Source organism: Merops nubicus, unplaced genomic scaffold, assembly GCF_000691845.1.
Source record: "Merops nubicus isolate BGI_N331 unplaced genomic scaffold, ASM69184v1 scaffold19984, whole genome shotgun sequence".
Taxonomy (NCBI): Eukaryota; Metazoa; Chordata; class Aves; order Coraciiformes; family Meropidae; genus Merops; species Merops nubicus.
In genome coordinates, this window is record NW_008603902.1 from 1 (window position 1) to 16,367 (window position 16,367).

The 16,367-nt window shown below is 48.8% G+C and overlaps 1 protein-coding gene across 1 annotated transcript in view; it reads left to right on the plus strand.

Annotated features, from left to right (window-relative positions):
* Positions 1-6,019: 6,019 nt before the first annotated feature.
* BTBD2 (BTB (POZ) domain containing 2) overlaps positions 6,020-16,367 on the plus strand; it is a 16,305-nt gene continuing 5,957 nt past the window's right edge. Inside the window, exons 1-4 of the mRNA XM_008938844.1 lie at positions 6,020-6,135; positions 9,650-9,806; positions 13,455-13,560; positions 14,362-14,559. Of these exons, the coding sequence (XP_008937092.1) occupies positions 6,053-6,135; positions 9,650-9,806; positions 13,455-13,560; positions 14,362-14,559 (544 nt within the window). The 5' untranslated portion in view covers positions 6,020-6,052. The remainder of the gene's footprint in view (positions 6,136-9,649; positions 9,807-13,454; positions 13,561-14,361; positions 14,560-16,367) is intronic.

Here is a 16,367-nt window from a genome sequence, read left to right on the forward strand (position 1 = left end):
GGTCCGGAGCGTGGGTCCCCCCGGGCTGGTCTTCAGCGTGCTGGGAGGGGACTCTGCCCTCGCCGCGGTCAGTCGCGTTTGCCTCGGATCTCTCCGGGCCCTCGGGTCAGTGTTGCATCTCTTCGTACCCGTACTGCCCCGGTGATGGGGTCCAGGTTTTGGCTGAGGGTGTTTTCTCTGGACGGTCGGTGAGAGACTGGGGCAGGCACAGTGGGGAAAAACCCCGAATCCGTGGATTTGGCTTGGAAGCAATCCGTGGTTTTGTTGGGTAGTGGAGAGCAGGAATAGTCTCCGTTAACAGGCACTCGGTGTGATCTCTGCCGACAGAGAGAGGGGTTGGGGGGAAGAGCAGTGATTTGAGAAACCAGACTTCTATCACAGCATTTACTTTTAAAAATAACCTTTATTGAATCTGTTCCAAAGCCCTGTATTTTGGGGGGTAATCCTCTACTATAAAAATCCCTCCATGATTCTGGAAGAGCTGTATCGAGAGTGACATCTGGGCAGGAGGTAACCGGCTGAGGTTAATGGCTGAGGCTGAGCTGCCATTTAAGAGTTCTCAGCTCTGAGCTTCTCGCTGAGAGGCTGGAGCTGCCTCCACCTGGATCACACAAACCTGAGGTGGCTGACTGACTTTTGGCTGCTTCTTGGGGGAGCTCTGGTGAATTGGTGTGTGCCACACACCCCACTGCTCCAGGGAGCGCCTCTGGGCTGCTTGGCTGTACCAACACCAAGCTTTTCGCTTGAAGATGGGCCCTGCTTTATTTTGGGGTGGGAAAGGGTTTGTTTGGAGTACTTAAAAGTGGTTCCTGGCAAGGGGAGACTGACTCCAAATTATTAATTACTGGAGGGGGGCCAGAGAAGGGCAGCAAAGCTGGTGAGAGGTCTGAGGAACGTGTCTCATGAGGAGTGGCTGAGGGATTGTTTAGTCTGGAGAAGAGGAGGCTCAGGGGAGACCTTGTTGCTTTCTACAGCTGCCTGAAAGGAGGTTGGAGTGAGGTGGGAGTTGGTCTGTTCTCTAAGTAACCAGCGACAGAATGAGGGGAAATGGGCTGAAGTTGTGCCAGGGGAGGTTTCAGTTGAATATTAGGAAGAATTTCTTTCCTGGCAGAGTGGTGAGGGCTTGGCCCAGGCTGCCCAGGGAGGTGCTGGAGTCCCCAGCCCTGGAGGGGTTCAAAAAACCTGTGGATGTGGCACCTGGGGACATGGTTTAGTGGCCATGGCAGCGCTGGGTTGATGTTTGGATGTCATGGTGTTACGAGTTCATTTCCAACCTTTAAGACTCTATGATTCTATTTCAAACTAGCGCTTTTCTCTTAAGTGCTTAACTTCTGAAAGTTTCCCCTTTAGATTTCCCTTTTTCTCTCACTTTTTGAACCAAACACGCTTGTGCCAGGCTGGTTTGAGCATTTAGGGTCTCAGCTCTGCTCTTTTATAAATTGAAGCTTAATTATTATTTGAGTAGGCATGCTGCAGTCCCAAGAACTAGGCTTGCGAGGTGGCGAGGAGCAATGTTCAGCCCAGGAATAAATGGAAAATAAATGAAGTTTTTTTTAGAAAAAAAGAAAAAAGCCCCAAAGTGGAATGCTGCTTAATTGCTCTGAAATCCATCTGGTGCTCTGGGTGGTAAAGATAGCACAGAGCGTGTCGTGCCGTGACATCCCACTTACGGATTATATAGATTTTAGTCAAACTTGCCTGTATGGTGTTACAGTTGGGATACCCTGATGATTCATGAAGTACCGTGGTGATTTCAGAAACGGGGAGCTTAAAATAAACCCACCCAGACCCCTTCTGTGCTCGGTTCTCCCACAGCAGCCTGAGAGCAGAAGAGGGTTTGTGCTGGAGTCGAGGTGTGGAGCGATGGTGAGTTGGCTGCGATGCTGCAGCGACCGAGGGCAGGTGTTGGTTCTTGGGTGCTCGGTGTCTGAAATGGCACAGGGTCCACAGGTAAGTGCTTCTGCAGTCTGGTTTTATCCTCTTAATTTTCAGATGAGGTGTCAAGCGTGGTTGCAGCAGAATATCCTTAAATAGGGTGATCAAACAGAAGCTTTGAGGATTGATCTGTAGCGTCGTCTTTGTGATCTTTGATATGGCTGCATGGTGATCATATGGCACCAATAATCTGAGAGTCACAGTCCTGCAGGAGCTGGAGGTGACAGTGAGCTGCTCCCTGGTTGGGCTCCTCCAGGAAGGAGCAGAGCAGAGGTGGCATGTTTGGAGGCTGGGGAGGTAAATGCCACATGTTCCAAGTGGTCACAAGTGGAGCCATCCATGCGTGGTGCTGGTGGTGGTGGTGCAGGGAGGTTTCTGAGGTGGCTGTAGGCTCAGGTGTGTTTCTAAGAGTCTGGCAAGTTCAGTTTGTACAAAGCTGTAGAAGCAGACAGTAGATATCATAGAATCACAGACTGCTTTGGGTGGGAAGGGACCATTAAAACTCATCTGGTCCAACCCCCTGCAGGGAGCAGGGACATCCCCAACTAGAGCAGGGTGCTCAGAGCTTGGTCCAACCTCACCTGGGATGGTTCCGGGAATGGGGCAGCGACCACCTCTCTGGGCAACCTGGGCCAGGGGCTCACCACCCTCAGCAGCAAACATTTCTTCCTTCTCTCCAGTCTAAATCTCCATCTTTTAGTTTAAACCCATCAGCCCTTGTCCTGTCACAGCAGTCTCTGCTAAACAGTCTGTCCCATCTTTCTACCAGGCCTCTTGAAGTCCTGAATGGCTGCAAGAAGGTCCCCTGGGACCTTCTCCAGGCTGAATGCCATCACATAGCAACAAAGAGGGAACATTCCCTTTGTGTGAAAGCCCTGTTTGGGATAAATGGCCTAAGTGGCTGTCATGTGTTTGAATGTTCATGGCTTCACATATCTGTCCTGTGAAGCATCTTGCAGCCCTGAGAAGATCAGTCGTTCTTCAGCTTCAGGAGGCTCTGGACCCTGCAGAAGCTGCTTGACTGGCCAGGAGCAAGCTCAATCTCTGGAGCAGCTCCTTCAATCTTGCTGCTGAATCAGCCATGAAGATGGAACAGCCTGAATTTTTTTTGATGTCAAGGCTGGACCGAGTGGGCTGCCTGGAAGCATCACGATGCTAACGTGGCCAAGGTCAGTGCGTTGATTAGGCCCAGCAGCCCAGAAGTGTTGTGGTTTTTTAGCCTTTTTTCCAGATCTGCTTCGTCAAGCACAACGTCAATGAGATTAGAAACATCTAAACTTGATTTGGTGTGATAATTAAGCTTGTTAATTGGCCAGAAAACATGGCCCAAAAGGGAACAGGGCGAGCGTGTGGCGACGCACCAACGCGTGCGCTGCGGCCTGGGAGATCTGCATCCTGGGGACAGGCTGAGGAGGGGTTTGGTTGCTGTTTCCAGCTGTTTCTCTTCTGAGTTCATCCTCTCTTTTCTCAGATGCTTGCAGTACCTGCAGTGTCATGTGCCGAGGTGTCCCAGCACTCGACTCCTCAGCTTGTGTGTGAAGGGCTTCTCCTGGGGGTTCCTGAACCTGGCTCCTGCTTGTTCACTGGTCCCTCTGCTCCTTGTGCTGGAGGGATGCAGCCAGCAATCGATCATCATTCCTTAGCTTCTTGTCACCTGCAGTGGCACCGAGCTCCAGCACATCACGTGTTGCTCTGCTCCTGTGCCAGCTCCTCTGGAGTAGATATTTTAAGATTTCTCTGCAGTGGAGTGGATGGAGGAGGGAGGTGGCATGCAGTGTGGGATCACTGTGGTTCTCCAGGGGTTTGTTCTCTTATAGGGATCACCATAGTGCCTAGGAAGGGAGCAGGACTGGTGGCTATACAGATTAAACCAGGTGATGGGTGGACAAGGAGGCAGTGAAAATTGGTGGGTAGGAGGATATAAGCAGCAGAATGAAAGACATTTTCTTGCAGGCCTTTGGAGTCAACTTTCAGTCCTCATGAAGACAAATTATTGACCTCTTATTGCTCAAAGTCAATTTACTTAGATTCTTACAGGTGCAGAAGGAGTAATGAGGAATCAAATGTTGCTTTCTTATTTCTTTTGCTCTGCTTCTGATTGTTTCTCTGCATCCTTTCAGTAGTCTGCTTTGTTTTGGCCGCCGTGCTGTTTAAAGATTAACCCTGGGTTGGAATTCTTCCTTTGACAGAGGTGGGTTAGCACGCTGAGTACCTCTGTTTCCCTTCTGAGAGAAGAAGAGGAAGTTAAAATTTGGAGTCCTGTGTATCTACCTGGCACCTACTGGGATCACTTTAGGGCTCAACAGTTTAAAAAGAAAAAATCAGAAATCAGACTGACTCGTCCCCAAGTGAAATGGAAGCAAAATTTTGAGAGTGTTTTTTAAAATGAATGCCCTTTTCAGCTCACTTCTGAAAGCTGCCTGCTCGTGGAGGACGTGCACTGTGCTGGCTGCCAGAGCAGTAATTTCAGCATGCAATTAATACAGGTTTAATTTTTAGTAGCAAATAATGCCTGTGATTGTCTCGCCGCCGTCGCTGCTTTGGTAGGAACAAGGATTTTTGTTTCATGGGGCAATTCTGGTGTTGTGAACAAGGGTTTTTATTTGTTCTTGACATTGTTCTTCAGAATGGTTGGGTGGAAATATCCGAGCGGGTCCTTTTTTTGTAGCCAGTGTGGTTTGTCCCCAGCTCTGTAACTGCTCAGAAACAATACAGCCCAGCCTGTCAGCCAAACAAGCCTGGCACGGCCCCGGCGCTTCGCCACAGTGTGTCTGTGGAAAGTCTCCTCTGCATGGGAGGGGAGTGAAAAGTGAGCAAATGAAACGTTCTGTGTCAAAAGGCTTCTGCTGAAATTCCCCTTCAGTGCTGGGCTTTCGAGTGCTGGAGGTTTCTGTCTCGTGTTCTCTGCCCACAGTTCTTGATGCTTCCCTGTCAAATTGTGCAGCAACAAAATCCCCTGAATTTTCCAGCTTCTGTAGCCTGGTCTCTTCTTCCCCACACTGCTGAGCCTTGACCTTTGTGGCCTGTGCTGTATTTCATTTCAGGGAGCTGCTCAACTGCAGATACCAGGAACAAGAGTGCTTGCCTGGGAAGAGCTCATCTCTGCATTTTCAGGCGAGGGAAGTTCCCAAAATGGCTTTTCTGAGGCATAAGGCAGGTAGAGCAGCACATACCCAGGCCTCTCAGCAGCCCAGGTCTGTGCTGCCTCCAAAAATAGGAGCTGGTGTTTATCAGTGAGGGAGATCATCTTGTTTACCTGAGTGCTGGAGCATTATTTTGGGTCTCAAACGTGGTTTGTGGGAATTCTGGCTTCCTGGGCCGTCGGTGCGCCGCTCGCTGTTAATGACCATGTAGACTCACAGCAGCCAGAGAAAGGTTTGGGAGCGAGTGCCTGAGGGTGCTGGTCTGCTTTGAGAGGGGTTTTCTGGGCCTCGGGGGCTGAGCCCAGAGTGGGTTTTGTGTGGAAGGAGACAGCAGCTTCCCCAGGAAGGCAGGTCCTGTGCTGGGTGCTGCTGGAGGTGCTGGTGTCCACAGCTCCTGTCTGCATGTTGTGAGACAGCATGCTGCTGTCACCAAGGATGTCCCTGGCATCTGGAGAGGGCAGGGAGGGTGGGTAGGGTGTTGTGACTAGCTTTCTGTAAGTGTTTTCAGTATGTGGCCGTGAGGAATTGCTCTGAGACCTTGACTCTCTTCACTGGAAGAACTTGAATTCCCTAACTTCATTGTTTCTTAGCGTCTGCCCCTCGTGAGTGGTCCTTAGGCTCCTACAAGGACTTTGCAAAGCAGCCACGTGCCTCCTGTTCCACAGTGCACAGAATCTTGTCTTTGGGGAAGTTGTGCTGCGTTGTGAGCTGGGACAGGGCTCTGGGTGAAGTTTCTTGGACCCGTGGTGTTGAGCAGAGAACCCGACACTCCCTTCGGTTGCAAAACACTTTTGCTTTAACTCTGGGAACAATTTGTTTTCCCTGAGGGTGGCCTTGGGGAACAGCAGCTAACCCAGGGTTTTTTTTTTTTTGGAAGTGAATATCATTTAACACAAGGTTTTTGTGCTTGTTTGGGTTTTGTTTTCTTGAACACCAGGTTTGTGCTGGCTGTGGGCAGCGCAGTCTTCGATGCGATGTTCAATGGTGGAATGGCCACAACTTCTACAGAGATTGAGCTGCCTGATGTGGAGCCTGCTGCCTTCCTCGCCCTGCTGAAGTAAGCTTCTGATGTACAGCCTGACTGGAATGAGCAGATTTATTGTGGAGAAGGCTATTTTTAAATTTTCCTTCATTTCCAACGAAAGCAGTGAACTCTTTTGTAGAGTGGAGATTAAGTTTATAAATAAATAACCTCTTTGAGCTGTTCAGAGGCATTTAAATGCTGCTCTTAAATCCCTCCTTTCCTTGGTAAAAGTCTAGCGTAGCTGCTGCACAAAAATGTCTGCCCTGCTCCATGTTTTGGTTTAGTGATAGTTAAATGAATGTGCCAGCCTGCTGCTGGCCTGCAGTGTGGGCAAGACTACACTGGGTAGCTGATAATTTTGTAAATAAGTAGTTCCTTATAGTTACACCACACCAACGTGGCAAAAGGGAGGTGTTCAGGTGGAATAAGTGCATGTGCTGCCCCTTGTAGGTAAGCTGGGACCTGTCCAGACATTCTCACAAATTCTCATTCATGAATTGCTTTGGTTTGATGCCACTGCTGTTGGAGAGGAGTGGGGAAGCACAGTCTTCTGAGAGCTCTGCACGTTACAAATGCCCGGAGCTCCTTTAGGTTATGGGCAAATGAGCAAGTTCTAACAGGTGAGCAAGGGTGTGAAGTCAGTGTCAGCCTCTGTGGGTGGTATCTCCTTGTGTGTGTGTTTTATTCCTCCTTTGGAGGGCTGGCTTTGAATTTCCATTTCCAGCCTGTGCTGTCAGTCTGCACGCTGGGGAAGGAGGAGGAAGGGGCTGTAGCACCCTATGGGCAGATTCCTTTCAGCTCAGCCAGTGCTGTAGGACATCCCACAGCAACCCTGAGTGTAAATTGCAAAGTCATTGTCCCATTTCTGTAGGATTTCTGTAACCCACTTCCAGGCTTTCCAGTCCTGTGCTCTTGACACGTTCCCCACTTGCTTCCTATTTGGAACAGGAACTATTTATAGCTCTGGCACACTTTTTGCTTTACCTTCAGAAAGTGCTTCTGTCATGATTGTGCTATCTTAGAGGATTTTTAAATTGATCTTCACTAGAATGAAAGGCCAGAAATATTAGGGAGCTCAGAGCCCCCTCCCCTTTGGCTCATTTTAAACCAGACAGCAGCACGTGGGGAATCCCTCTAATTGATGTAGGACTCTTATCAGCCAGATAGATTTCTCTGGAGTGCAGGGTTAGTATCTGCCTCTTAGAGAGGCTAAAATATTGAGCCACTTTGAGGTGAAATCATGTTATTTCCCTGCCAGTGCTGAGATTTTAGCAGTTATATAAACAATATGATATTGGCAGAGAAGCATCATCTAAAAAGATAGAAATAATGAGTTTAGGTGGATTTTAACAGAAATGTTCTTCTGGTTTCTATAGGAGGAGTTGTATGGGAGTTATCACAGTGCCTCTAAAGTCTGCAGTTATGCTGCAGTAGCTGTGCTGGTGGTCTGGTGGTATCTTGGATTCTTGAATCTGGCATTGAATCTTTGCTTTTAAAATGCTCAGAGCTTAATTGTGCCAAAAGAAGTTTGGGTACCGTGTTCCAGTAGGAAGCTTACAAAATTTGTGGTGCAAACCTTCCTAGAGTTAAACCAGTCCCTCCAAACAGTGATCTGAAATAGCAGCTGATCCATACATATGTTTCTGGACTTGGTCCAAGCCATGACCTAATGCTGTAGGATCAGGAGCTTATCAAGGACAAAGTGCCCATCCTGAACGTTCAGCAGTAGGTCCCCTCTGGACAATAGCCTGTGATTGTGTTTGTGGGCTGGTGACCTTTAGTAGGTCTGCTGTAATTGTGTAAGAGACCCTTTATTATTATTATTATTACTATTTTCATGGTAACCCAAAGAACATTTTTTATTTGATTGACTGGGGTTATAATCTAGGTCTTCTTTTGAACTGATACTACACTTTTCACAGTTTGAGCCTCTCTTGTTATCCCTCTTAGTGTGCACTGTTTGAACTATCCTAAAAACAAATACAAGCACAGTCATTGCAGTAAATAGAACTAGTTGCTTTTAGAGCAACTGTGTTCTTTTAATCTTGTGATAAAAAGGATTACTTAGTGCAAATAGGACTGGTGAAGGGATGTGTGCAAACTACATTCATGAGCCTTGATGCTGTTGCCAACAGATGCTTTAGGGCAGCACAAAAGCCTGCAAGGAAAGCGCTTCCCTTCCTCAGAACCCCTGTTTATGCTTCCCTGATTGAGATCTGGGTCTGCTCTGGCTGGAGGAGCAGGAGCTCCAGCAGCAGGTCCTTCTAGATGGGGCCAGTGCCCAGTGTGCCCCTGGAAGAGCCTCCAGGAACAGCAGCCACGTGACGTGTCCCTGGGCCCCCTTCGGAGAAACGCAGGGGAAGGAATTGCTGGAGTTTCCAAACCATCCCATGGAGTGGGAATGCTGAGCACAGTTAACATGCTTGAGTCTGTGCCTCTGTGCTTTGTGCCTGTCAGATCCTGGTTGGCAAATGCTTGGCTGGGTAAAGGAAGAACAGTAAACAAAAACTCTGTGTGGGATTAGGACTAATGTCAAGCGTGTAACTGGTTTTACTGAGTTGAGCCTGTTGGTTCCTGTTGGCTGGAATCAACTTGGGGAGGGGGGGGTCTGAGGAGGCTCAGGCAGGGTTCTGATGAAGACCTTTGTTTTTCCATGTGGTGTGAATGTACTTCCTTGTTTTGGCCTAACGCTTCACCAGCAGCAAGACAGTCCTTGTTTTACACTGCAGTTAACTCTTGGTTTGTGCTGAAGTTCTATTGTGTGCTGTATTTCAACATCTGTATAATGAATGGAACAGTGAAGAGTTGAGGGAGAGGGGGTATGGATCAAACACCTCATCTGCAGTGGGTGTGTGTCCAAGTGCTTCTGATCAGTTCTGAATCAGTGTGTAAAACGGAGCTTCTCTTCTGAAGTGCAGAATAAAATCATTCTGGTTCTTTAAGATTGAGTCCAACCATCACCCCAGCACTGCCAGGTCCCCACTGCCCCGTGTCCCTCACCCCACATCTCCACAGCTTGGAAACCCCTCCAGGGGTGGGGACTCCACCACTGCCCTGGGCAGCCTGGCACAGCCCTGGGCAACCCTCAAGGGGAACAAATTGTTCCTCAGCTCCAACCTAAACCTCCGCTGAAGTAGGCAGGCAGGATTGAATTTTTGTGCTTGTTTAATCTAATTGAACAGCCCAAACCATTAATTTTAAGGGCTACACTTGGCCAGAGGCTGTTCTAGCCTGGCAGAAGTAGCAGTCTGAACCCACTGGTGATGGGGTGCTAGGCAGGTCAAGGAGCTTCAGCAGATATCCCTGCTGTTTCATTCATTACAAGCTAGACTGTAAGGAGTGTGTTCTTAGAAAAGAAAAATTTAAAAAAATCTTCTCCTTGGTAAACAAGAGTCAGTGGAAGGGATGTGAAACCCCTTCCCCCTGGCACAGGTAGGAAATGGGGCTGGGCTGATGAGCAGAAGCACAAAAATGTTACGAATTGAGGGGGTTTTACCCCTTACCTTATTGACTTCACCAGAGCAATGTTTTGTTTCCATCCTTTCAGATTTCTTTATTCAGACGAAGTTCAGATTGGACCAGAGACTGTTATGACAACACTTTACACAGCTAAAAAATATGCAGTCCCAGCCCTCGAAGCTCATTGTGTGGAGTTCCTTAAAAAAAACCTCCGAGCAGACAACGCGTTCATGCTGTTAACACAGGTGAGTTTGCAGCTGTTTGTGGTAAGTCCCTTGAGGAGTGTCCATTGCAATAAGAAAACAAAAGTTTTGAGTGTTAGAGAGCTGGTCATCCAAAGTGGGGCAGCTCTGTGTCCTTCTGAACTCTTCCTTTCAGGAGTCTAGTGCTGGTGAGCAGGTTTCTACAAATCCCTGATGAAACGGATCGAATGTTGCTGCCGTTTCTGTTGTGGTGTGGCAGGAGATGCTTTCCAGAGCCTGAGCTGGGGAAGAAATTAACAGGGTGGAAAAATTTCATCTGCCAAGAGGAAAAGTGAAATGAGAGGATTTTGGCATGTTCAGGTTCAGGGCTGGTGTAATAAACTCTCTCTGTGCAGAGCTTGCTGCATCTCGCTGCTCAGACGTTCTTCAAAGGGATCTTTTGCAATAGTTTCCCTGAAATGGGGATAAAAGACAGAAAATGCAATTTTTCCATGAGTGCACTGGTGTATTTTCCTAGCAGAGGAACACGGTGATCTCTTCCTCAGGCTGTTGCAGCCGACCCTCCCATTGAAGGCATCTTGGAATTTCAGTGCAGCTGTTTCTTGAGTCTTTGTGAGGCTGGTTGCTCATCCTTGTGCCCCTCTGTCTGATCCAATCTGTGAGGGTTGGACTCCTTCAGCTTCCCTTGGACTCTTCTAAGCAGCAAACCTGAAGACAGCATTTACAACCTCTGCTTATTTTGCACTCCTCCTCAGCCTTTTCATGTGGGTTGATTAAATTAGCATCACTAAGCTTCCCATTTCCTAGCCCCATCTTTTCCTTCTGGTCCCTACCGAGGGCTGATCATGTGCCAGTGACTTCCACAGTGTCTGTCCCTTGCCAGGGACACATTGGTCTGTGTGGTGTAGCAACAAGAAACAAATGGACGTGGTGTGTGTGAGCTCCTTCTCTTTAGGGAATGGGCATCCTTCTGAGTAGCTGTGGAGGAATATTTCTGCTCAGGACAGCTGCTGTGATTTTTTAGGTTAAACCAACCTGCAGAGGAGCTTTCCCAGCTGCCATGGCTTGGGAACCAGCACGCTGAGGTGGTCTGGCTCTGAGGGCTTGTCCTGTCTTGCCTAGCACATCTCTGCTGGCTTTCTTCCTCCTTGTCAGGAGTACAGGTGTCTTTCAGGCTCTGACTGTAGTTACCACGTTGGTGGTAGTGTCTACACCAGCAGTTTTCACTGGAATGAAAGCAGTGTTGCCTTAAAGCATTGCTGGCCTGAAGCAGTCACTGCTGAGCTCTTTGCCTGTTTGCTGCAGTTGGGCTGGGATTTAATTGGAGTTTAAATGTTTGGATGGAGTTCTCAGAGTAGCTCCCTGTTAACGTTGCTGTTGTAGATGCTCTTCACTGCTCCAATTCAGCTATTGCTGCAAAACACCCTCTTTACACATCCTCTTTTTAACTTGGTCCTTTTCCACATGCCATAAATGGGAGAGGCAGCCCCCGAGACATGGAGGGAGCCACACTGTCCTTCCCTGGGGAGGATCTAGGACTTAGAAATCCTTGCCTGGGTGATGGTTCCCAAATCTGTGCTCCCATTTGATGCATGGTGGGACAGTTGTAACTCTTAGGCTGCAGCTCTCCCATTCTGCAGGTTCAGCGGCTTGCAGTCTGAAAGATCAGGAGCTGTTATCCAAGAGCTGAGGTTTCAAAGAGGCACCTTACACTGCCCATCACCTCATGAGGATTTGAGGTGTCAGCTTTTTGGTGGTGTTCTTCATGCAGGGATTTTTGTGACATGCTAAGTCATCCTGACTTCACAGCTTTGGCAAGGTGACAGGTTAGGTTCTGGTGACTTCCATACAAGTCACAAAAGTCCTTCTTTGGCTAAAGAGGAAAATCTTGGTTTTCAGATATCAGCACCAAGATGCTTCCTGGCACTGTCAGCTGCACTGGGGCAGCTGAAATGCCAGATGGAGACAGGCTTTCCTGGTTCCTTTTGTTTGTGGCTTATCCATTATGATTAATTACTAGCAGTGATTTGTATCTAGTTTAGGGTTCACTCTTGCAGTCTTTCAGGTCTCTAAAATGTTTCGAGTCTGATATTCTTTGAGGAAAAAGTAGCTGGCTGCTACTTTAGCATGTACCACTGCTGAGTCCTGCTGGCCCAGCAACTATGTCATTGACAGCGTTTCAAGCAATGCTAATCTCTGGCAGAAATATCAGTGGCAAATCACTCTGCTAATTGATTGTGCCTCATAGTGAACCCTGATCCTCTTTGGTGCCAGATGTACATGTAAATGTCACTTTGATCAACGAGGAGAGAGTAGCTTGCCTAGAGCTGCTGTGGGGAGAGCTCTGTGAGTAACCAAGTCCTTCACGTGTCAGCAGAGAGCCACTCCAGTAGTAAAGTGTGAATCAGTCACAGCTCTTGGGTGCCAGGAGTGCTCAGCACTGGCAGTCCTCCAGCCCTAGGAGACTGCTGGAGCTTCCCTGCTCCCTGCAAAAATGGAGTTATTGCAGCTCTCTGCACTTGAGGGCTCAGTGTTGAAGGTTGGCCCTGTTGCCTCTGCAGCTGGTGAGTGAGGGTGAAGCAGGAGATGCTCAATAGCACCAGCCTCTGGGAGCAACTGAGTTCCCAGCCTGAAACACAGTTTTTAAACTTCCCTGGGGTGGGGAGTTCAAGGCCCAGCCTACTGTCTGTAGTGTTAGGTGTGCTGTTAAGGCAGTTCACAGAATGACAGGGGTTGGAAGGGACCTCTGGAGATAACTCATCCAGCCCTGCTACTCCAGCAGCTCACCCCCAGCAGGGTGCCCAGGGTCACAGCCAGGAGGGTTTGGGATCTCTCCAGAGCAGGAGACTCCACAGGCTCTCTGGGCAGCTGCTCCAGGCTCTGGCACCATCACAGGAATGAAGTTTCTCCTCATGTTCCTTTCTAAACAGCAAAATCAAAGCAGTGGAAACAAGAGGTCATCTTAGCGACTTCTGGGTGTTCCTGCTTTTGTTTCTGCTTACCCTGGGCACAGGGTTGGTAATGTGGCTTGGTGGCCCAGGGCAATCTGAAGTGCTAGTGAAATTGTTATGAGGCTGCACTTAATTTGGGCAGAGATATTCTGAGCAGCTCCAAGCTATGTGCAGGCCCCGTTTGGAATAGTAACTTATTTGAGGGGAATTCTTGAAGGTAACGGGATTAGAGCAACTGTTTCTGTGCAAAACACTAAGCAGGCTGTGTACCCAGCAGGCTTTGCCCTGGGCCAGGAGCAGGGTGCAGCACATGAGATCAGTGTGACTGCTCTCACAGGAGGAGCTGCCTGCATGTTCCTAGAGCCAGCAGCCCTGGAGTCCTTGCACAAAGCTCCCTGCTGAAGATAAAAATGATGCAGTAAAAACGGCCTGTGCTTGGCTGACGTGGTCAGCGTGGCACAGGAAGCACTATAGCCTCCTAGCTGATGTGATGGTGAAACAAAGACGTGCCTGGAGACATGCACAGCTCAGCCAGGGCTGATGCCAAATGCAGGGTTTTTTTTTTCTAGTGTTTGCCTTGTCATGCTTAACTGCTTGTGAAAGACTGCGGCAGCCCGGGGTGCACTCAGGCATAGTATTGCTGATGAAGACAGGCTCTGGGAGGGAAAGGGGGGGGTCCTTACTTTGTGTAAACTTTTTAAAATACCTTTTGTATCAACTTCTGCTCCTTCCTTCCTAGGCAAGACTTTTTGATGAGCCTCAACTGGCCAGCCTCTGCCTGGAGAACATAGACAAGAACACATCGGACGCCATCAATGCGGAGGGGTTTACAGACATTGACCTGGGTAAGCTTGGGTTTGTTTTTTCTTCCCCTCCTCCCTCTTCATGCTTTCATAACGAGCCTCCAAAGTTATGACAGGTTAATACTTGGCACTTTTGTGGCTTTGCTGTTCTGGAGCAGTCTGATGAACAAGTGGTCTCTGGCACTAAGAGGCTAGAACAAGGCATTTGCAAAAGAGCATGCTTGCTTGCAAAAATACCCTGGAATCTGCTTACTTCGGTGCAACTTGAGTTTTCTGGGCATGGTACAAAGCCTGTTTCCTCTGTTGATGCTGGCAGGTTTTGGGTGGGTGTAACTTTGCCACTTCTTGTGGAGTTGGCATTGTTCCCTGAGCCTTCATCAGGTTTTGGAGTTAAAAAGGTGTTGCGTTTTTGGAAGCAAGAACCGGCGGTTTTAATTACCATGTGCAGTTTCCAAACTTGCTGGGCACAGCTAATAAACATTAAAATTCAGGCTTTAACCTTCTTCTGATGAGATGGACCATGGAGATAAGGCACGAGTAACCTTTTGGCTTTCATGCTGCTCGCTTCGTCCAAATTTGACGTCAAGTAAGTCGCAATTCATTCTGCTGCACTCCCATTAACACGCCGACTGACGGGCTCTGTGCTGCTCCAGGGAGCCCCTGGCTGATGGAACACACAGATCCACCCCCCAGAGGCTGCAGGCAGCACTGTTGGGAGACACTCTTGGGTCAATTGCTTCTCTTTTTCCTTCCCTTGGCTGTACTCAGGGTACTTGGCGGCTAGGTCAAACGGGGTGATTTGGGGCAGTGCCTGAAGCTGTCCCTGTCTGTCCTGCCTTGCAGACACCCTGGTTGCAGTGCTGGAGAGGGACACCCTGGGCATCCGGGAGGTTCGTTTGTTCAATGCAGTGGTTCGCTGGTCGGAGGCCGAGTGTCAGCGGCAGCAGCTTCAGGTGATTCCAGAGAACAAGAGGAAGGTTCTGGGCAAAGCACTTTCTCTTATCCGCTTCCCATTGATGACTATTGAGGAGTTTGCAGCAGGTAACTCAACAAAGGCGTTTCTGGCAACTCTGGGCTTTGCTTTCTCTGAACTGCAGAGGATCGAGTACATGAAAATGGATTTTCTCTGTGTATCCTGTAGTAATTTGTTTGAGATTATTCCCTGTTCCCACTGATGGACAAAATCTCCTCTGTAAATGCTGTTTTCATCCACCATCATTCGTTCTTCTAAAGATTGTGGGGCTCCATCAGGTAGGAGCAAGTCAAATCAGAGCTGACTAGTTTTGTCTTTGGGTGGTGGATTTCTCATTCAGCTGAGAGCCAAGGTCCAGGCAGGGGTTCACGTGCTTGCCTTTAACAACTTCAAGCATTTAAACTGCACAAAGCTAATGGAGTTGCAAACAATTGGTGGTGATTGGAGCCTGCTCCCAAAGAGAAATGAGGATGTTTCTCTCCATCCTCTATCTGGTGCTGCCTGTGGTGGTGTTGGCCATGTCTTGCTGATGCTGTTCAGAGCCCAGTAACAGAAAAAACTTCTAAAACGTTCTTTGAGCTGCAGGGTTGGTGGTGTTTAGTCTGTGTCTCAAAGCATTTTTCAAGTTTACATCAAGATCTTGATCTACAAAGGTGTCTAAACCATTTAACAGTTTTGACTAAAGATTTTGGTTTGTTTTCATTGCCTGTTTTCTTTGACTTCATACTCTGGTGATTCTCCAGGGATTGAAAACTGGCAATGGGCTGAAATAGTTCTCGTGCTAAAAGGCACCATGGAGCCATTTTCAAAACTGAAACTTGTTTTAGGCTGCAGTTGTGTGTATGAAGAAGCAAAAAGGGTCATTGACACCACTTCCTTTGCAAATGGCTTCTCAAGGCAGAAATGTTGTCAGCTTATCATCAGTGGTTGATCTTATTGTGGCCTTCCAATATCTTAAGGGTGCCTACAAGAAAGCTGGGGAGGGACTTTTTAGGATCTCAAGTAACAACAGAACTAGAGGGAATGGGGCAAAGCTGGCAGTGGGCAGATTCAGGCTGAATGTGAGGAAGAAGTTCTTCCCCATGAGAGTGGTGAGACCCTGGCATGGGTTGCCCAGGGAGGTGGTTGAGGCCCCATCCCTGGGGGTCTTTAAGGCCAGGCTGGAGGAGGCTCTGGGCAGCCTGATCTAGTGGGAGGTGTCCCTGCTCATGGCAGAGGGGTTGGAACTGGGGGATCCTTGTGGTCCCTTCCAACCCTGACAGATTCTGATCTGTTTTGGCAGAGGACTTTGGAGCCCTGGTGGCTCGGTGGTTGGACTTGATGATCTTGGAGGTCCCTTCCAACCTAAAGGATTCTATGATTCTATGACATAGCTCAAGGTGAAGAGGGATGTCACTAAGAAGTAGATCTGTGCTTAAAACTTGGTAGCCACTCTCTGTTTTGCCTGCCCCAGCTGCAGCGTGGTGTTAGGGGTGTGGATCTCCTCAAGCTGCTTTGCCAGGTTCTGTTCATCCAAACGGGGTCACTTCCCTTGGTGTTGGCACTGGGTGGAAACATGGAAAGTTCTGTTCCTTGGTGCATGTCGTGCCCAACAGCACCCGTGCAGCAGATCCAGCTGATGGGAGAGAGCATCCTCCTTCTGGAGAGTGTTACAGCCCCCAGAGGAGTTCCTGAGTACCACGCTTTGCATCTCTCTGTGGCTCCTGTTTAGAATCATTCTGGTTGGAAAAGACCTTTCAGATCCTGGAGTCCAACCACCCCCCAGCACTGCCAGGTCCCCACTGCCCCGTGTCCCTCACACCACATCTCCACAGCTTGGGAACCCCTCCAGAGGTGGGGACTCCACCACTGCCCTGGGCAGCCTGGCACAGCCCTG